This window comes from Monodelphis domestica, chromosome 1 (assembly GCF_027887165.1).
Source record: "Monodelphis domestica isolate mMonDom1 chromosome 1, mMonDom1.pri, whole genome shotgun sequence".
In the NCBI taxonomy this organism is placed as follows: Eukaryota; Metazoa; Chordata; class Mammalia; order Didelphimorphia; family Didelphidae; genus Monodelphis; species Monodelphis domestica.
The window spans coordinates 551,696,424-551,719,274 of NC_077227.1; the positions used below are offsets into that span (position 1 = coordinate 551,696,424).

Below are 22,851 nucleotides of genomic sequence, written 5' to 3' on the forward strand. Positions count from 1 at the left end.
TAAAGACAAATTCATTTGATTCTCACAACAATTCTGTGAGGTAGATGCTATTATTATTTCCATTTTATAGAAGATGAAACTGAGATACAGACAGTGTATTTAAGGGAGGTGATTATACAAGGTAGACATCTAAGACCTTGAATTGGTTTTTGAGTTGGTGTTGGTGTTTTCTCTGAGAGCTTTGAAGTGCTATTGAGAGAGAGTGATGAGAAACTTTAGGATATATCTTGAGGAATCTTCACTACCCAATGCCTCCTCCCCCTTAAATTGTATGATGACCCAGCAAAGAGGACTGAGAGTAAGTGCTAGATGAGATGAGAGAAATGAATCCAGATAGACTAATGTCCTGACAACCCAGAAAGAAGAGAACATCCAGGAGCAGAGCGTAGTTAAATAGGGTTTAAATGCTTAAGAGAAGTCATTGATCACTTTGGTAAGAGTGGTTTCTTATGCTGAATGCTGAAGCTGTAAACCAGATTGCAGAGGGTTAAGAACAATGACCAATTTTACCAAATAATTATTTTATACAGCTTGGAAAAAATAATAGACTTCATATGGAAGATCAAAAGGTTAAGCATAGGCAGGGAATCAATGAAAAAATAGGAGGGGAGGCAGCCTAGCAATAAAAAATATCAAACTACATTACAAAAAAGTCACCATCAAAATAATTTGGTACTGGCTAAGAAAAAGAGTGGTGTATAAGTGGAATAGATTCATATACAATATACAGTAGTAAATGGCTATAGTAAACTATTGTTTGATAAATCTAGTATTTGGAAGTTTTTGTGAGCAAGAGCTTACTATTTGACAAAATCTGGGACAATTGGAAATCAATTGTGCAGAAACTTAGCATAGACCAACATCTCACACAATCTACCAAGATAAGGCCAAAATAGGTACATAATATAGAAATAAAGAGTGATATAATAAATCAGAGGATTATGTAAAAGTTTATTAGTCAGATCAATGGATAAGGAAAGAATTTACTACCAAACAAGAGATAGAGAGGAATATATTATTGAGAGTAAAATGATAATTTTGATTATATGAAATTTGAAAAAGTTCATAATCAATAATAATATAGCCAAAATTAGAAGGAAAGAAGGAAACTGGGGAAAATTTTATAGAAATTTCTTTGATAAAATATACTTTTCTCAATTATATATGGAACTAAGCAAAATTTTTAAAAATAAGAAGCATTTTCCAATTGAAATATGGTTCAAAGGATATAAAAAGCAGTTGTTTTTTTTTTTTGAAAAAGAAATCAGAGCTATTAATATTCATATAAAAGTTATAAATAACCATTGATTAGAGAAATGAAAATTAAAACAAATATGAGGCATCATATCATTCCTATCAGATTGGCTAACATGATAGAAAAAGGAAAATTACAAATAAATAGGTACACTAATACTTTGTTGGTGTAGTTGTGAATTGCTCCAACCATTCTGAGGAACAATGTGGAACTAAACCCAGAGGGTTATAAAACAATGCATACATTCTGACCTCACTATACCACTACTGGGTTGTAATCCAAAGAGATCAAAGAAGAAGAAAAGAGCATACACACACATATAATATTTATAGCAGCTCTTTTTGTGGTGGCAAAGATATGAAAATTGACATACTTATAGATTGGAGAATGACTGAATAAGCTGTTATATATATATATATATACACACACATATATGCATTAGAATACTATTGTGCAAAAATGAGCAGGATAATTTCAGAAATATTGAGAGAGATTTTACATGAACTGATGCAAAATAAATTGAGCAGAACCAGGAGAACATTGTATAGTAAGGGCAATATTATAAAGATGATCAGCTTTGAAAGTCTCATCCACACTAATCAATATAATGATCCAAGACAATTCCAAATGACATACAAAAATGCTATCTAAATCCAGAGAGAGAGAATCAATAAACTCTGAGCACAGATTGAAGTATAATTTTCTTTCTTATTTCATTATTCTATTTTTTCAAAATGGCTAATATAAAAATGTTTTGCATAACTTCATATGTATAATTGAATTTATATTGCTTGCCTTCTCAATGGGTTTAGGAGGGTTATAGGGAAGGAGAGAATTTGGAATTCAATTTAAAAAAGTTTAAAATAAAACATAATTTTTAAAAATATGTACTATTTTCAAATTTTATTTTGTCAAATATTTCCCAATTATATTTCAATCTGGTTCCATTTCCCTGGTAGTGTTTTGGGATGCATGCTACAGTTCATGGTATGTCTGACACTTTTTGTCTAAGCAGACTAAAAGCAGAGTAAGGCTGAGAAAAGAATTTTGTTTTGATCTTTGTATCCCTAGCACCTAGGCATATATATGACTATAAGAATTAAAATTAGGTAGAGATGATTATATATTTATAAAAAACATACTATGTATGAGAGCACATTGTTATTTAATATTATTAAATCCTAACATTATGGCTAGCTTTAGATGATGAAAAGAAGAAACATAATCCATTTTGAAGAAGTTACTCCTCTTTAATTAAATATTTAAAATATGCTATATTCTGAATGCTCCATATCCCAATGGTTTGATAGCAGCATTTCATAAACAGGCTACTTTATTAACTTGTTTGTTTAACTACATTCCAAGCCAATATCCTCTTTTTTATATGTTATCATTATTATTTTATTTTCTAACTAACAATAGATGAGGGAATTAAGGACTAGGGTGAAACAGTAAATTTCTCAAACTTGCATAATTCATAAGAAACAAATTTGGGTTCAAATCAAAGTTCCCTGACTCTAAATCCTATATTTTATATGCAACAACTACCAACACTTCCAATTCTTCTATGACTACTATTACTACTACTACTATTACTACTACTACTACCTGACATTTATACAATGCTTTGCATGTATTTCTTTTTTTTTCTAATGAAAACCCTTGGACAGAGAGATATTCTTTAGTTTTATACATGTTTTAAAGATGAGAAATCAAGCTTGACTTTCCTAATGTCATAGAGCTAGTATATGACAAAAATGGGATTAAAATCAGGGTCTTCAGGAATTTAGATCTAATTCTGTACCGATTACATATTTTTATTAACTTTTCTAAACATTACATTAAAACTTTAGGTTTAGTGACTTTGGGGAAGTCTTTTAACACCAAATGCCTAATCCTTGCTTTTCTGTCTTGGAGTTTTCATTAAAACAGAAAGTAACAGTGAAAAACAAAAACAAACACCAAACAAAAACTTTAAGTTTTTCTCTATGTTTAGGTTTGAAGCTGTTCACTCCAGTTTCAGAAAATCTGCTAATTCACTGAAACAGCTTCAAGCTTTCTGCTGTTAACATAGCTCTACCTCTTCCTAAATTTGTTAGATTATGTTTAGTCATGCACTTGCAAGCTTCTCAGTTTATCCTCTAAGCAAATTGCATTATACACTATTCCTTCCTACACTAATTGTTCCTTTCTCTTACTGTCTCCATCCTTTATGAGCTATTCATTTAATTCCATTGGAAACAGTGAATATTTACAGAGACTTCATATGTAGGGAGATAGGCTATCTGGCCCAATTAACTCCTGGATTATCTGTAATTCTGGTTTAGTCTTCATGCTGCCTTCTGTGTTCTGAGATTTGATATAGCCCGGGGGGAGGGGGGTGGAAATGGAATAAGACCCACTTCTTTATTCACATTCATTTTGAATCCTAGTATAATATAGAGTAGATGCTCCATTTATTAAGTGATGACTTTTCTCAAGCTCAAACACCTGGTACAATCTAAAGTACGGAAATAATTTTTAAAAATCTTTGAATAAAGATAAGGAAAAAATCCATCACAAAGTGCATGTGATTTGCTTAAAAGGAGGAGCTATAGGCATCCTTAGGTTCTTACCCAATCATATGTAAATAAGGAAGTAGATAAAATGCAATTAAAAAACTGTGAGAAAAGATATTTGACAATCAAGGGAAGAAGTATGTATGCCTTTTTATAGGGCCAGTTAAAGATCTTCAAAAGTACAAAACATTCTGGAATTTTTCAAAGGGGGGGGTGTGGAAACTGGCTTATATTCTTCAATAGCTACTGAATAAAGCCAATTGGAGGAAGTATAGAAGTTTATGTATAGGATGACCTTAAATGCTTACACTCTACTGTAAATACTATTTAGGAAGAAAAAATATGGATAGATCCTACAAATAATTTCTTCAAAATCATTAAAAATAAAACTTTGATCCTTAAATGAATAAGTCTCAGGACACTTTCAAAAAAAATTTTTTTTAGTTGAACACTTCATTCTCTTTGCTGCCTGTGAAATTTGGTAAGTCTGTGGCTTCTTCGGTATAGGCAATCCCAACAGTGATGCAGAATGAAATCTCTCTATACATTAAAAAAAATCTTGCAGAGTCCTTGTCTATGAATCCTCTACATGTTGGAGCCTTTCCTCTACCATCATCCTTCAAATTTATAGGGTACCAATGTAGCAATCAGCTGCCCATCTGTTCTCTTTTAGTTTTTATTATATGACTGGCTCACCTCATAGCTGTCATCAACATTATCTTTTATGCCACTTCCCATTTACAAGTTGTCATAATGTCACTTGCTGTGGTTTGCTTACACCCATCATACATCTTTCAACTCCTCTTTAGGGCATTTGTTTCAGAGCCACACATAATTGTCAGGAGAACACCAACTGATATTAAAGGCATGGCTTTTGGGAAAGGGAAGAATGTATATTTTAGAATCATCCAAAAACCTGCACAATTCCTCCCAAATGACTCAACTTCTCTATTTCTTATAAAATTTTAGGTCTATTTCATCATTCATCACTCAAAAGATGAAAGTTAAATACAAACTCTACTTTAATGGGATGTCCATTTAACGGCATACTATAGCTAATTGATATCAAACAAATTCTATTTTGTTTTTCTAATGTTGATGATTAAACCAATTGCTATCATGATGATGCTGGTTTCATTTAGGAAGTTTAGAAATGCATAAAGATTTACCTTCATTAGACAACACCAACTATGATTGATATTTGGAGAGTGTGCAGAGGAAAGTAATGACAAGAGAAGGAACTTGAGTCCTTATATTGCATGAAAAAAAGTATATTTAGTCTGGAGAAAAGACTCAGAAGAAGCATCAGCTATATTTACATATTTAAAAAGTTGTCTTATAAAGGCAGAATTAGTCTTGTTTTAGTTGGGACTAAAGAGGATGATCAGAAGAAACAGATGAAGGCAAAATTAGGCCTGATGTCAGGGAAAGAATGTCTAACATTTAGTTTTCAATGGAGTAATTCAGGATCTCTCACCAGAGGTCTTCAAGTAGAGGATAAATTATAACTTTTCCAGGATGTTATAGTGGGAATTTAAGATATATGTTGAACTAGATGGTCACTGATATAATTATGATCTTTTGGAATGTCTTTATTTCAATAGATTATTAATTCTTTTTTTGAGGGATTTGAAGAAGGACCTTTTAGAGAACATTCATCGAAGATTTTGGATAAATTATATGGCATTATATTGAACCTTAAAATTACCTTTATGTCTAAGGAATTTGTAGGGAAAGTATAATAAATAAATAATATGTTATAGGCAAAATTTCACATTTTGATATTGTGACCAATAATATATTAAATAAAAACTCTACCTATTACATAAGTAAAAATGCATATCTAGTTTTCAAATCTATAGCTCAGAAACAATTGTTTAAATGAAATTTTGAAATTTCAACAAGTCTATCTTTGCAATTAAGACCAAATATGGAAAATTTGAGCCTTGAAGGATAACTTTTTTTTTAGAAAGTCATATGTATCCATAAAGCTATAATGAAAGGTTTTTAGTCAGTCTTAAAGATTCATTCCCTCTCATGAAAACAATAATCTCATCGTAGGCATGCTGACTTAATGCTGACTGACAAAGAAAACTCCTTTGACTTGGGTTCAGTCAAAAATATGAGTAATTATTAAATATTGTAGCTGTAAGGAAACTCACAAAAATACCAGCAGAAAAAAAAGGGGGTCTGAATTTTTTTTAAACCCTTACCTTCTGTCTTGGAGTCAATACTGTGTATTGGCTCCAAGGCAGAAGAGTGGTAAGGGCTAGGCAATGGGGGTTAAGTGACTTGCCCAGGGTCACACAACTAGGAAGTGTCTGAGGCCAGATTTGAACCTAGGACCTCCCATCTCTAGGCCTGGCTCTCAATCCACTGAGCTACTCAGCTGCCCCCTGGGGTCTGAATTTTTTAAATAGTCTTTCAGACTGAAACATTATGCTTCTGTCATCTTAAATTTAAACTGATATTATTTAACTGTTGATGATCAGCCATATTTTTTTCTATCTTCCTCATAACATTCACTGGCTTCCAATGTTTCTATCTTTTCCGTTACTAGATGGAATAAGTCTTTTTAACTTGAAGGAATGTTGCCAACCACTGCCATAAAAATTTTAAGAAAGGGCAAGAAAAGCTCTTTTAAAGTCTCCATATTAAAAGGAGTAGTTTGAGTTTAGTTATATGTCCTTGGGACATAATGAAAAAAGAAATATTTTTTAATCATGGTGCCAACTTCTCTGGCTCTTTTTAATGTAAGTATAAAGCCACTATACCCAATATTTATGCTCTATAATATGTTTGACAAGTTAAATGAAAGTTTACAATCTTCCCCTGTTAAATCACTATAAAAATAGTAAATGCTTAAAAAATTTCTATTATGTCTCCTATGAACAAGAAGAATTGGGAGGGTTTATGTTGAATCACAGAATAAATATTATTGTATAAGAAACATCACAGAAACGGTGCATGTGTATACATACGTGTAATGTATACATTTATAAAACCTATATAAAATGAATTTGATGGGCTGTATATCTAACTTCATGTCATTGCTAAGTGATTATATCTAAAAAGATCTACATAGATCTTTATAGTCGTCTATATAAATTTAGAGATAGAGATATTGTATGCCCTTAGATTACTGAGTCAAATTAGTTTCAATAAATTACTCAGTAGCCAGTAGCCAGTGAGAAGACATAATGAGAATGAAAATTAAAAATCATCAATCAAGCAAATCTATCTTTCTCCAAGTCCTTGAGGTTTGCAAGTTCATTGGCTAGCAAATTTGTCTTGGAAAATAAAATGAGTGACATGTCCAAGGCAGGCATTTGCACTTGCTCCAAATCTTCTCCTAAACCTCTATATGAATTGAACTCAAGATGGCACATTGAATTCTAAAGTGTGAAGGTGGTGGATTTCTTTAGCCAAGCCTGACAGAAATGGAACATGTTTTAAGTGACAGTTTCTAAATATTCTATTTATATATTGTACCTCAAAAATCTACATTTGACTTTATTGCAAATACACAGGGAAAACACAATTCATTGACAGGTCCATTCACTTGTTTGGAGCTTATATATTAATAATTTTGAATTTATTGAAATAGATCATATCGATTATTAGAACTGGGAAAGAACTTTGATGCTGTCTAATACAACTCTTATTTGGCACATAAGGAGTCTGAGATCCAGACAAGACAAAGTCACTTACTCAGGAACCCAGATAATTAGTGGCAGAGCTAAAACGAGAACTTATGTCTTGGTTTGCCTAATATGGGCTTCTTTCCTGACTAACACTATTTTCTAGTTGTGCACTGGACACTACAGGAGATAGCATTCATCCTCTATGCAGCAATATACATCATTGCTGTAGGACCAAAAGATCACACATCTAGTGCAGAAAGAATCCTTTGAGGCCATCTAGTCATACTTCCTCATTTTAGTGATAAAGCAGATGAAGCCTTAGGAAGTTAAGTGACTTTCCTAAGGTAATACATTATAGGAGGAATTCAAACTCCTCAAGTTCCTGAGTCAATGTGTTTTCTCCTATAATGGTAATTCTTGTTCTCTTCATAAAACAAGAGGGAACATGAACGGGAGAATTTTATACAGATATTTTTAACCCAATGTGACTCTGATTAGCCCCATAGAATTAAAAATGACATGTCAAGCTGAAAATTTAGTTACAAAATTACATATACAGTGAAGAGATTCTTTAACTTTTTAAATTTTACTTATTCATTAATTCTTTCATTCACCAAATCACAGAATTTTAGAATGACCCAGGGCTTTGGCAGTTTAACTCGTATTAAAGAATTCTCTCAAAAAAACCTGACACATTTCAGTCAATCTTGCCTGAAGATCTCCAAAGATAAGGAACCACCATCTCTCAAGGCAGCTCATTCCACTTTTGAACAGCTCTAATTGTAAGCTTTTTCTGAAATCAGTCTTAAAATGGCATCTTTATAACCTCAACCCTTATGAATGTAAATTGAGGCAAGTAGGTGGTACAATGGATAGAGTCCTGATAGAAACCAGAAAGACAAGCTGGTCCTTTATAATCATTTATTAAAAAGTACTGATTTTTGTTATTTATCTGTCATTTTGAAGAGGACCAATAACATCACATTGAGATGTCTCACTTGCACATGAACTGAATTTAAAGGAGGCAGAGCTGCACAAAGGCAATAGCCTCACTCTCTTCTAGAGTCATTCAAGACCAGAGCCAAGACAAAAGTCAGCATCCCTGGGAATGGCCCAGGATGACTTTGGCATTTTCAATATCAACCTGAACTCTCTAAGAGCACCACAGCATCAGTTTCAGTTGCCTTCATGGCCACTGGAACAAATTGTTCTGATCTACCATTCTGCAGGGAGAATGATTAAAATGCTGATTAAGCACCCACTATGTGCAGGGTCCTTTGTTAAGAATTAGGATTACAACTTCCAGTCAAGGTGGCAGCTTAGAGAAAGCTAATGTTCAGATCTCTGGAAACCCTTGCTTACCGATCTCAAACTGTATGCTCCTAGGGCACCGAAATTCAAAACGAACAGCAGGATAGACCCCTGGAACCCTCCTCCTGGACCTGGTTCAAAAGGTATGGCCCCCCAAAAGCCAGAACCTGAGATCACTCGGATCTAAGGGGTAGACAGAAGGAAGGTCCCAGGACCCATTCCCCCCAACCCAGAGTGCTGAGCCCATGGCAGCAGCGGGAACCTCAGAGCTAGCAAAAGGGCCTCAGGGCTGGCTATTCTGAAGGCCGCACCCTGAAAACAACCTAAGCCATATACGGGGGCACCCAACACAGACAGCAGGGAAACACAGAGAGACAGGGGGAGCCTGTAGCCCCCTGGCTGGATCCTTCCATCTGAGTCACATGGAAGGTCCCTGCTTCAGGGCATACTCAGTCCAATCCAGCTGAAGCTAATCCTATCAAAAGCCCTCAGAGCTCTGGGAAGCCAAGGCCCCTCCCCCTCAGAGTGCTGAGTCCTCTGGCCAGCAAAGGCACTGAAATACCCTATGGAGAGTGCCAAGCCAGGCTCAGAGCATGGAAGTAAGGCAATGAAGAAGCATCGGGAGGGAACTGAGAGCAGTAACACCCCAAACCCCGGGATTCCCCGTGAAGACAGAACAACAGCTGCATAGAACAGACAATTTGCCTAGGGCTAAAGCCTCTGAACACCAGACAGAGATAAGAAAAGCTAATCCTCCCCACTCAGATAGAGATGGCAAACAGCACAGAAAAGCCTCCACACTCCAAGAAAAACAAGAAGAAGGGGGCGACTTTGGACACATTTTATGGAGCAAAAATCCAAAATATAGAGGAGATAGAAGAGGAAACACAAGCAAATGCTCTGAAACCTTCCAAAGGAAACGGAAACTCTCCACAAACTCATGAAGAATTTGAATCAGAAATGATCAAAAAGATGGAAGCCTTCTGGGAGAAAAAGTGGGAAATAATGCAAAAGAAATTCATGCATCTACAAAACCGGTTTGACCAAACTGCAAAGGAAAACCAGGCTTTAAAGGTCAGAATCAGGTAACTGGAAGAAAATAAGCAAGAATTAATAAAGCAAAGCCAAAAGACCAAGAAATTGGAAGAGAACATACAATATCTCACTGACAAGATCATAGACTTGGAAAATAGAGGGAGAAGAGACAATTTAAGAATAATTGGACTACCAGAAAAGCCAGAAATAAACAGCAAACTTGACATCATAATACAAAATATAATCAAAGAAAATTGCCCAGAGATCCTAGAACAATGGGGCAATACAGCCACTGAAAGAGCTCACAGAACACCCTCTACACTAAATCCCCAAAAGACAACTCCCAGGAATGTAATTGCCAAATTCCAAAGCTTTCAAGCAAAAGAAAAAATCTTACAAGAAGCCAGAAAAAGACAATTTAGATATAAAGGAATGCCAATCAGGGTCACACAAGACCTTGCAAGTTCCACTCTGAATGATCGTAAGGCATGGAACATGATTTTCAGAAAGGCAAGAGATCTGGGCCTTCAACCAAGAATCAGCTACCTATTAAAACTGACTATATACTTCCAAGGGAAAGTATGAGTATTCAACAAAATCAAAGATTTCCAAGTTTTTGCAAAGAAAAGATCAGAGCTCTGTGGAAAGTTTGATATCGAAAAACAAAGAGCATGGAATACCTGAAAAGGTAAATATGAAGGAAAGGGGAAAGGAGAAAAATGTTATCTTCTTCTTTTATTCAAACTCTCTTCTATAAGGACTACATTTATATCAATCTATGTATATTACTATGTTGGGAAAATGTAATGTGTAAATAGGGGGAAAAGAAAGACCAAACAGAATAATCTTTCTGACACAAAGATTCACACGGGAAGGTGAGGGGAAGAAAACTCCTATAAGAAGGAGAGGAAGAGAGTTTTTACTTAAACCTTACTCTCAGGGAAATCAACTCTGAGAGGGAAGAACATCCAGATCTATTGGGATTTTGAATTCTATCTTACCCAACAAGGGTAGGGAGAAGGGAAAACCAAGGGGGTAGGGGGTAGGGTACACAAAAAAGGGAGGGAAGAAGAGGGGGGATGGGGAGGGAACCAAAAGGGAGGGGCTAGAAAGGGAAACATATCAAGGGAGGGGACAAGGGGGACTGATTTAAAGTAAATCACTGGATTAAAAGGTAGAGCTAAAGAAGAAAGGTTAGAATTAGGGAAGGATATCAAAATGCCAGGGAGTCCACAAGTGACAATCATAACTTTGAACGTGAATGGGATGAACTCACCCATAAAACATAGACGAATAGCAGAATGGATTAGAATCCAAAACCCTACCATATGTTGTCTTCAAGAAACACACATGAGGCAGGTAGACACCCACAAGGTCAGAATTAAAGGATAGAGTAAGACCTTCTGGGCCTCAACTGACAAAAAGAAGGCAGGAGTTGCAATCATGATATCTGATAAAGCCAAAGCAAAAATAGGTCTGATTAAAAGGAATAGGGAAGGTAATTATATTTTGTTAAAAGGGTCTTTAGATAATGAGGAAATATCACTAACCAACATGTATGCACCAAATAATATAGCACCCAAGTTCCTAAAGAGGTTCAGATAAAACACTGAAAAATTAAGGTAAAGAGAGATCACCTTTGCCTTGCGGTGATAGAAAAGAGAAGGCTTTATGGAGGTACCCAAGCTGGGCTTAGTGTTTAATGTCATGTAATATTTTGGGAAGGTGAGTCCATTTTGGGTGCAGAAAAGGAATAATGTGAACTAGGCAAGGAGTTAGGAGTTTCAAGGCTGATAATAATATTTTAGTCTGAATGGTATATAAAATAGATAATAGGGAGAACTAATCTTGAAGGGAGTTAGCTTAGTTCAAAAATCAAAATTTTATGTTCTATTTGGGATGCAATGGGGAGGTCCTGAAGGTTTTATACGAGAAGAGTAACCCGATTACAGTGGTGTAACATGAGGAAGATGAAAAAAATTAAGGAGAAATCAGAGAAGTGAACAATTAAGTAGAGGTCATTAATATAAGTCCATGTGAGAAGATGTAGACAAGTTTGCTAGAAGGAATATGCCATCTGACTAATCATTGGCTGTAAAAGTGAAAATGCTGAGAACAAACTGGGTGGAAGATTCTTCATGAGAATCCTCAGACAAATAAGTAAACGTAACTTTTTAAATGCACCTCATTGTCTTTGCCCTGAATAGATTATTTACTTATTGATATTTCAAGGGAATTGAGGACTTGGGGACAAAGATATAGAAAATTCATTGCCAGATTTTATCAATAAGTTGCTTAAGGCAACCAAGTGAAGAATCTCTAGGATCTTGGACAAAAGCAACAAAAGTTAATTCCTCCATTGATGGAATTCTCTGTGCTGCCAAAATACCTGGTTCTTAGGAAAGCTAATGTTCTTTCTAACTAAATAAGAATCAAATAGCTAAAATCTTTCTCATTGCAGTCTCTAATAAATATTCATTGATATGAAAAATTTCATTCAGTGAAGAAATAACATTAAAGTCATTGTTCCAAATTTTGCCATTTCTTACCATAATGGGAAAATCACAGTAGCCCATTGACCTATGTGTGTGAGAGACAGACAGAGACAGAGGCAGAAAGAGAAACAGAGAGAGAGAGAGAGAGAGATAGAGATACACAGAGACATGGACAGAAACAAAGACAGACAGAGACAGAGACAGAGAGACAGAAAAAGACTTTAGAGTCCTAGACTGATGTTGGCATAAACTGGCCCTTATTTTTATCATCTTGTAAAGCTGGTTGTCTTTGAAGAAGAGAGAGCAAGAAGATACTTCTTCATGTTAAAGCCATATGGATGAAAGTGGTCTCCTGTTCCTGGGTGGCTTCTTCAATGTTTTTTATGTACTTGGAGAAAAGGGCAGAGTGTTAAATGCCTGGCAGTGCTGCTAAAAATCTTTGGCACTGGAAACAATGAGACATTTGTAGTTGGGGATATGGCACAAAATCACCTTTGAGTCTTCCACTAAGCTCTTGGGTGAGCCCATGTTAAAGATTTTGAAAATCTGATACTACTCTTGTACACTCCAGGACATTTCAGTTTTCATAAACCATCCTTTGTCTGGAGAATTTGGTGTAGGTTCAGGTTTTACATAGGGATACCTAAACTGGCAGCCCATGCTACATCCTTTGCTTGAAGTACAAATTATATACTAGATACATAGGATCAGACCTACAAAAGGGTCTTAGAGACAATCAAATACAAATCTTTAATTTTACATAAGGGTGAAACTAAGACCCAGAGAGGTCATATTCCTGGTCTAATGACATAGAAATAATCAGTAGCAGGGCTAGGATTTGAATTTAAGTGCTGGAGTCTAAATTTTTATGCAACGTTATGAAATATGGTTATGCTACAATTGAGAGAACATTTTAGGAGCATTCATTCATTCATTCATTCGTTCAAGATTTATAATGGTAAGTTGTAAGAAGTGCTGATCTGCTTTGGCAAGGGAAGCTGGTAACCAGGTGTTCCCTACTCTGATGAAATCACAGGTCTGGTTTAAAAAAAAAGAAAGGCAATTAGCAAGCTGTCTATATTTTTTCCCTTGAAGCAGTCCTAAATTTCTTTAATGCTTTGATATCCTCCAAATAATTTTAAAATGGTGATCAGTAAAGTCATGAGAGATCTAGTATAACAATGCTTGGTCTCCTAAGAAACTTGGAATGCTACTCAGTTGAGTTGAATGAAGAAGCTAATTCAAAAGAAGTGTTTCAAATGGTTCAGTGCTTTGGTTGTACAGACACAACCATAAAGATTCCAGAGAAACTTAAACAAAGGCATCCTGTCCTCTTATTTAAAGGAGGATGCCTTCCTGGAGGTTTGAGAATCCCCATTTCAAAACCTATTGAGAAAGTTCCAAAAGGTTGTGTTACATTTTAACATCCTCAAGTACAGAACAAAGACCAGATTCTTGCAGAAATAGATTTTTTGGTAAGGGAGTGTGTCAAGGGTAAGAGGCCCTATTTCATAGATTAAAAAAATTCTCTATCCCTTAGCTTCTTAGTCTGTACTACCGTCTCTAAGGAACATTCTGTGTTCTCTGAGTCATGTACACAGGGGATCTGAAGTTTTTGGTTTGATGACATTTTGTCTTGATTGTCCCTCCCTCTCTGCACCATCTGGCTTCTTGACAATCTTCCTTGCAGCAGAACAGCTTCACTCCAATCAATAATAAATGCTGTGGGTCCCAGGGTTCTTGCTGATGAAGCTTAGTACAGAGGCTTCAGCTTCAGAAACATGCTAAATAACTTTTACTCTTTCAAGTCTTCAATCAGTTTTTAATCTAGTATTGTAACCAAGTTCAGCTCTCAAATATCTATATTCTGAATTTCATAGTAATCTTCCTCTTCCATTGCAAAGAAAAAATGTTTCTCTAGAATTTATCATCACAGCTTCTGAATAATTGATGAAAACAAATGCATTTGTCTTATTTAACTCCATTATTGTCTATCCAACTAGGCTTTGCTCTTGCAGGCTAATCAGTTTTTATGGTTATATATAAAAATATAAGAATATCAGACATTTGTGAACATAAACCTGACCCAAAATAAAGTTAATTATTTTTAAAATGATACCTAAGGCCCACTTTCCCTTTCAAAACTGTTGAAGCATTTTTAGGGGAGGCATTTGATGTTACTTATAGTATGATTTTGATGTATGCTTTCTCATTTCTTAGAAGTTTAGCCCAGCTAGTCCATCTTTGGCTAAAGAGAGCTTAATGATTTCAAAACATTATCTCAATTCTTCGTCATAATAATTCAATATAATATTTTTTCCTTTTTACAATTGAGGCAACTAAGGACAAAGTAAATTGAGCATAGTCTTCTTGCCACTATGTGTAAGAGCTAGGATTCAAACTCAGAAATCTCCTGATATCAAATGTAGTGTAAGCAATATCTGAACCCTTAACCTAATGCAAGTTAAGTTAGTTTTTCCTTGAAACAATGTTAACATATTTCTTCAGACTTGGTTGATTTAGGGGACTGAAAATTTTACTTCTAAGTACAAAGAAGCAACAAGGAGTTGCAGTGGGCATTCTGATAATTGACTGGTAGATCACTATAGTTGTCAGATAAGAGAGCTTCCCTCAGTTAAATCAACTCAAGATATCCTTTACTTGTTGAATATTCTTCTCCAGCTTTGGTTAAGCATTTATTTTTTTTAAAGATTCTATTATATATAGCTTTAGGTCACTAACAATCCCTTAACTTGACAGGCCTTCTAATTAGTATTCCTGCTTAAAATATGGACATTGAAGTCCAATGTCTTCTAATACTCAAGATTCAACAACTTTCCCTAGGTGCTCTTAGAGGATAAAAATGAACGTTAGAAGTATTTTCAGTTTCAAAGTCTGAAATAAACAGGAATTGGAAGAACTTTTTCAATGAACAAAACAAAAAAAAATCTGATTTACCAATATTCTGGTGAATTGAAATTAGAAGGTATGGAGAGAGAGGGACAGGCTCTATTTCCTACCTTCATCTCAATTTGTTTGGTGTCTAAATTCTGAAATAGCAGCTTTACTCGAGTTTTCCCATCATCTGAGGATCCCTTAAGTTGAGAGAATTTAAACCTCCAGAGAACATTCTGCAAAGGAATGACATTAATTAGTAATTCATCATTGAAAATAACTGTCATTTTAAAAAATGTAAATAAATTGAACATGCTAATTGAAGAAATTCAGTTTTTCATAGAGATTTACCATGCTAACACCATAAAGACAGTGCTAGGTAGCACAGTGGACTGAAGGCTAGGTCTAGAGTCAGGAGGACCTGTGTTCAAATCTGTTCTCAGAACTTTCCTAGCTTTGTCAGCCTGGGTAAGTCAATTTACCCTAGATTCCTAACCTTGACCACTTCTCTGTCTTAGAATTGAGACAAAGACAGAAGGTCATGGTTAAAAAAAAACAAAAAACCACCCACCCAAATACTTTGTACACAGTGCAATCATAAAGATTTCATTTGTTCCTCACCACACTTCCTTAAGGTAAAGAAACAATCATTTTTATTTTCTCCCAAATGATTAGACTGAGGCTGACTTGCCTGCTCAAGCTATAAGTAGCAGAGTGGAATTGGAGCCTAGGTCATCTAACAGCCTAAAGTACTTTTCATGATACTCCTTTACTATTCTATAGTATACATTGTTTCCTTCCTCGATTTTATCTATTTAAACATCTCTTCACAGATCTAACTCTTTCCTTTACAGTTAGCATTATATTAGGAAAGATGAAAGGAAAGAATTAAAAAAGGAGGGAGGGAAAAATGAAAGAAGAAAAGAAATTATGATGGAAATTATAAGCATTTTAAATGACTTCTATGTGCCAGGCACTACATTTAGTGAATTAAAAATATCTCATTTTATTAGCTGATTATATGTTTAGTCGATTGTATGTCTGAGTCCAATTTTCTCTCCTTTGAATCTAGCCTCTCTGATTTTCTTGTTTTTTGTTTCTTTTTTCTCCTTGCATTTTTCTCCCTGTCTGCTGTCTCTAGTCTCCTCTCTTTTTTCTCCCTCTCACCCAACTTCCCCAACTCTGTCCCTTACCTCAGCCCCCCAACCCCATTTCTCTCTCCTTCTTTTCCCTCTCCTACTATCTATCTTTCTGCCTCTTACTGGGTTCTTTTTTAAGACTGAAAACTTTAGGAGAATGTCATTTCTTTGCTTGGAAAACTTCTCACATAACATCCTGTTATGGCTCCAGTATAGACGACATGGTCTAGTGGAGGGCAAATAGAATGAAAAATTTTAATCCTGACTGACACCAACTCCATCAGTGGCCTTGGGCAAATCATTTAACCTTAGTTTTCCCTGGACCAAGTTGAAAAATGTAGATAATACTACTTCTTTGCAGTACTGTGAAAATAATGAACATTTTCCAAAGTATTTAAAGATGAAACATATGCTATAAATGCTTACTCCTTTTATTAAAAAAACATATGAAAATAAAGATGTAATAGTTATATATTGATAAAAGATAGTTTTATGTATAGATTTAAAAAATTATAATGAATATAGATTTTAAAGATTATAATAAATCCTTCCCATTGCCAGAAAGTCCAGTAAAATAGTTACATTTAATGCCAAGTTATGATCTTTTTTACATTGAAATACTTTATTTTTAGATGATTTTTATATCTTTCCTTTAGCACCAACGTTTTGGAGGCATGGAGAGGCAATGTAGACGGTAGATTGGTCATTTTAATTTGACTTGGCACCTTTTCACCTATTTCTTTATAAATTCCTATTAAGTAAGGTATTTTAGCATTCCAAGTTGTATTGGGTGCTTTGTAAAGGTTATACCTTATATGGAAAAGTTAAAGATTATAGGTGCCACATAAATCACTTAATATAAAAGCTCTACTTGGAGAAAAAAAGGAAAAAAACTTCAAAAATACTGAAAGGATAACCTCTAAATCTCTTTCTAGCTGAAAATATCTATGATACTATACCACAACTAACAATAATCTCCCAATATATGATTATTAAAGGTATATAAATTTCTCATCAAAATATACTTCTAAATTGGCTATTACAAATATTTTTATCCTAATTTTATAGATGACTTGCTCAAGGTCATACAAACTACTTTAGGGATTTCCTAAAGCTTATTTAAATAAGCTCAGTCTTTAGGAGCAACCCCATTAGAGCTACTTTATCACAAAATTATGCACTTAAATTTACAAAGCATTAGTTTCTGGGAGAGGCTAAAGCTATTCTTTGGAGATTTAAAAATGAGTATGAAGTTTAGAATGAACATTCCTTTTCTAGTTTGAGGATAGCCTATTTAAGGTGGCTTTCCTCTGGTGATATGTAATATTGATGTTTAATAAACTTTTTTGCAAATTCCAACATCATGAGATTGGAAGAATATCTGATAAATAACAATTTCTCCAATCGGCTCACCAAAACAATATTATGATACAAATGCAATCCATATTTCTTTGAACTTCAGTAATGCTTGGTTTAAGTTTCATTATGACAATAAAAGACAACACCAATTTTTAAGAAACAATTTAAAAATATTGAGAACATAGAAGGGGATGTATGTGCCCTTGATATCAAATAAAATAAAACCCGACAATATAAGCAATCATTGACAGCTGTAAAGAAAGATCAGTTTCAATGCTATGTAATTGGTAGCATGATCTAGGACTGGCATCCTTGGAGTCATCATATCATTTTAACTGAGACACATTTGTATATACTAGCTGCCCAAATTAGATTTGTGCATGCTATATTGGTTTGTTCATGGGCAGAGTAATCAAAGTGTTGACTTTATTAGCTCCAAAGAAGTGACGTTCAGATGCAACCTATTGACAATTGACTCACCATTAAGCAAGAGAAAAGAAGCATTTCTTTCCTAATCTTTCTCACCCTCATATTGTCCTTTATTAGGGATGAAGTTTGAAGTAAGAAACTTTTCTCCATTCTTCAGAATTACTAAATAGCATAGTTATGTTTCAAATTATGAACATCACCTGAAGTGATAGAAATAGAACTGAATTTGGGCTTAGCTTTAGAAACAAAAGATATGACATTATATTTTGGCCCTACCACTTCTTAGCCATATACAATAATTAATTAATTAAAACAGCAATAAATCCAGAATGTCAGAAAGAAAACAAAATAAAACACATTTTATTGTGTTAAATAATAATTCAAGGCAGCTAGTGGAGCACTGGGCCTAGCTAGTGTTGGAAGACCTGAATACATATCTGGCTGCAGATATTTATTAGTTGTGTTACCTTGGACAAATCACTTAACTTCTAGTTGCCTCAATTTCCTCATTTGTAAACTGAAAATAATAATAGTACTTCCCGTGCAGGGTTGCTTTAAGGATCAAGTGAAATAGTCATAAAAATATCACTTAGCATAGGGCTTGGTACATAGTAAGTATTATATAAAAGTTTATTATTATTAACACTATCATTGCTACTAATACGACTGTTACTATTAAGATAATTACTACTACTACTACTACTACTACTACTACTACTACTACTACTACTACTACTACTACTACTACTAATACTACTACTATTCTCTAGTGATCAAACTTCTGGAATCAGCCTCCTTGTCCTCTTGGATAGTTCTTGAATAATACACACGCAGCCTATTGCCAGGCCCAGTGATTGTGATTTTCTGAATTTGCCTTCAAGAACTCAGGATAATCATGAAAGAAAAACTAACACTTATATGGCACCTTAAGCTTTGTGAAGTACTTTACATGTATTATCTCTATGCCATGATGAGATATGAGTAAACATTTTAGTAAAAAGTCACTATTATAATTAATGGAAAATATTATATTGGAGAATTTAAAGAACCAGATTTAAAAGGATGAAGTATTATATATATGCAAAAAAGTGACATCAGTTTCAAAAAAGATATATACATATATATATATATATACATATATAAATAATAAAATTTTGGAAACAAATAATTAAGAAATATAGCTATGGATATTAATATGGAAATATAAGGAATAATTATATATCTGTATAACATTTTACATGTAGGTATAATTTTTAAATGCAATGGTAAGAGGAACAGGAAAGAATTGAGAGTAGTTAGTGATTCTTTGTTAAGGGATACTCAGGAAATTATTAATTTAAAGACTAAATTTAACTCTTCCCTGACTGTGAAAATGAAATTAATTAACTCTCCCCTGATAGTGAAGATGAAATTAACTCCCCTGCCCATTTTTTAGATTTAATCATCAAAAGTGTAAACATCCCACTTAATCATTGAGTGGGGGAGGTTTGTGACTGAAAAGTGCAATAATAGCTGATGAATCAATCAAACTGACTGGCCCCCTTGTCCTAAGCAAAGCTTCAACTATAATTAGTAGACGTTAAAGTGGAGGAAGGCACAGGAAGTGACACAAAAGAAAGTGTCTTTAAAAGGGTGTTACAACTTCCTGGGACTTCAACTTGGTCTTCTTCTGGAGTTCTGAGTTTAAGTTGGAGGCTGGTGAAGAAATTGCTGACTGGACCTGAAACCCTGTTCCTGGTGAGTGTAAGGGGTCAAATTTCCAAGACTGTTAAGGGTAAATTTAGGGTTGAGACTGAATATAATTTTTTGTTGGTCATCGGGTATTTAAATTCTAAATATCAATGAAATACTCAAGTCAGAATGGAATTTTATGGTGGTTTATTTACAATAGCAGGATGAAATTAAGAAGAGAGAGTGTGGAAAGCATTACTGCCGGTTAAATACCAATAATATGATCTCACCAATGTGGAGACACAGGAGAGATTATAGGTAATTCTGGGAAATACCAAGGACTTCTGGGAAATGAAGTCTAAGGTTCAAAATCTCCATTTATACATTGAGACTGTTCTTAAATCTCTCCCTTTGGATTGGCATGTGGTGAGTGAAAAGAGCTGACTTCTTGTCTGAATTTTCTGAACAGACTAACCTCAGGAGAGACCTATCCTCTTGAGAGAGGCTCCCTGCATCCCAGGTCCTCTGCTCAAAGCTGAGGCCTCTTTGGCTAAGGACTAAACTCTCCTGTCTATTTTTGAGCCTATGGTCACAGCAAAATACTTAATGCTTAGCCTAGATATCTTACCCTATCCTCTTTCTGATTTCCTACTTTACTCTTTCATATTTTGCAAATAAATTGTAAATAAATGTCTTTGGAATTAATTAAAATTCCTAGCAACCATAATTTTAAATAATCCAGTCCAAGCATTTATAAAAAACTCCTATTTCCCCCCTTACAGTAGCTTTCCAGGGCATCTTTCTAAGAGATTCTTCTGAGATGTGCTGAGTCTAAACACTATTAGCTACTCTGAGGGCTTCATATGGGGACACTGGTAGTGCCAACAATGATGAGGAAAGCATCAATGAAAATTATTCTAAAAATAAAGCACAAAAGAAACATTATTTAGCTCTACGCAAGAAGTTGGAGAACTCAGGGCAGCTGCCTTTGCTACTCATATATCTTCATATGTCATCACATGTATTCTTCACTACTACTGTACGCTAAGTTTGAGTTCACTTTTCTCATGAGTGTTGTGTGTATTTGAAGAGTTCACCCTAGGTTTGACAAAAGTGTATTTTATAGCTATTGTTTTTGCTATACTATATTATTAAACACCTTTCCTAAAAGTCAATTGTGTCTACTGCTATCGGTTGAGAGAAGATACTCTGGTTGAAGTTCATGAGCTATCATGCTAGAAGTAAAGATCCATAGGGTTACTCAGAAATATTTGTCATGCTCTAGGGATGCAACTCATGAGTGGGAGAGTAAGTTGGAGGAGTAGATAATGAGGAGTGGTGCTATGAATTATTGTGGATTCCTTTAGAAATGTTCAGCAGAACTTCTCTCAGATTCTTAGAGATGAAAGAGATGATCTTCACCAATACAATAGCGTGAGTGAAATTAAATTAGACAACAAGGAATTGTGTTCTCCTTCCTCTACCTTGGTATTTCCATCATTCCTTCCAAATGGTCATCTTTCCTCTATTTTAATACCTCTAAAAATGGATACAATCCCTCACAAGACTGCCTATTCTGTTCTTGAATAGTTTTAATTTAATTGTTGGGAAGTTCTTAGATAGAGTGAGTCCTATGTTCCTGCTTTTTTGTGTTGTGGACAATACTAAATGAGCATGAGATGGTCAAAGGAGGAGCCCAAGATGTACATCTCTAGAGAAGCCTCCAAAAACTTTAGAAGCAGATGGATAACTAAAAGGACAAAGGCTCAGAGTTTAAATTTAAAAAAGAGATAAGAAAGTACATGAACTAGAAGAATAAACATCATAGGGAGAAAGACTGAAATTAAGAAGAGTTAGAGGTTCAGTGCAGACGTGAGGATGGACTTCTCAAATACAGAGAATGGCAGAGTGATAATTAAAACAATTATCCAGGGGAAGCAGCAACCACCATAAAGAATGGTTTTATAACCCCTTCCTCTTCTAGATCTTGATGCTTTAAAGAAAGCATCTTGGATAAATTAACCATGACAGAGTGGCCCAAGTATACAATTTGTCCTGTATATGGAATAATTTTTATACTTCGTTCAAAAGGTAAGTAATTGGTTGTTAAGGAACATGAACATATTTGCTACTGCTTCCACTGACTATATTTCTATGTTGGGCTAATTGGTTAGAAGATGATCTTGAAGATGGCAGGTGAATGCTAGGTATATTCTATATAGTTAGTTTTATCGTGAAGCTTAATTGATTCCAATTTGGTCATCCAGACATGAAATACCTGAAACAAAAGATGGGAAATGGGGACCTAAATTCCCTGTTGAATAAGATACAAGAGATTTGATAAGTGTCTGTCAAAAAAAAATAAAAGGCACATTTGGATGAGGTTATGAAAGAAGACTTATCACACTCTTTAGTTCTAAAAGTAATTAGACCATTATCTGATTTTGCTTTTAAAGATAACATCAGGAGGATCATGTAGATTCAGAAATATCAAGAAGGTTTACAAAGTTGTACCAGTTCTGAATTCTTTTAATTTTGAAAGTTCCAGATTTTTTGATTCTCTTCATATTCAAAGTCAAATTTTCTTGTGTTTTGTTACAAAATTCTAACAATGTAAAACATAGCAGAATTGGAAGAGAAATTAAAGAATATCTAATCTTACTCCCTCAATTTTTAATAGATGAGGAAACAGGCTCAGGGAGGATACCAGGATTACACAGAAAAAGGAACAATAAATAAACAATCAAACATAAATCTCTGACTCCAAATTTAGTACTTTTACCATGTTGCCTTTTATCTTTAGATATTATATTTTTCCAGTAGTTGTGATAAACCTGGGCCTTGTATTCATGAGAAAAATTACAAGGGGCTAATTATCAGAACTTCATCTATTATATAAAGATCATACAGAATATTGACAATCTGCAATAAAAATTGACCTGGAATGTTTAGGTCTTCCAGATAAACATAAACATCTTCCTAGTTGAGATAATATCTTACTAATATGATTGGGGAATAGCACTTGGCACAACTCATTGACTAATGCAAAATATGTAGATG

The 22,851-nt window shown here is 34.5% G+C and overlaps 1 protein-coding gene across 5 annotated transcripts in view; it reads right to left on the bottom strand.

The window, feature by feature from the left end:
- SNTG2 (syntrophin gamma 2) overlaps positions 1-22,851 on the bottom strand; it is a 771,339-nt gene that overhangs the window by 19,212 nt on the left and 729,276 nt on the right. For all 5 annotated transcript variants that reach the window (XR_008915522.1, XM_056813383.1, XM_007476197.3 and 2 more), the window contains one exon: positions 15,319-15,429. Coding sequence is in view for 4 of the 5 variants with exons in the window: in XM_056813383.1 (XP_056669361.1) it covers positions 15,319-15,429 (111 nt within the window). In the remaining variant the exon portion in view is untranslated. The remainder of the gene's footprint in view (positions 1-15,318; positions 15,430-22,851) is intronic.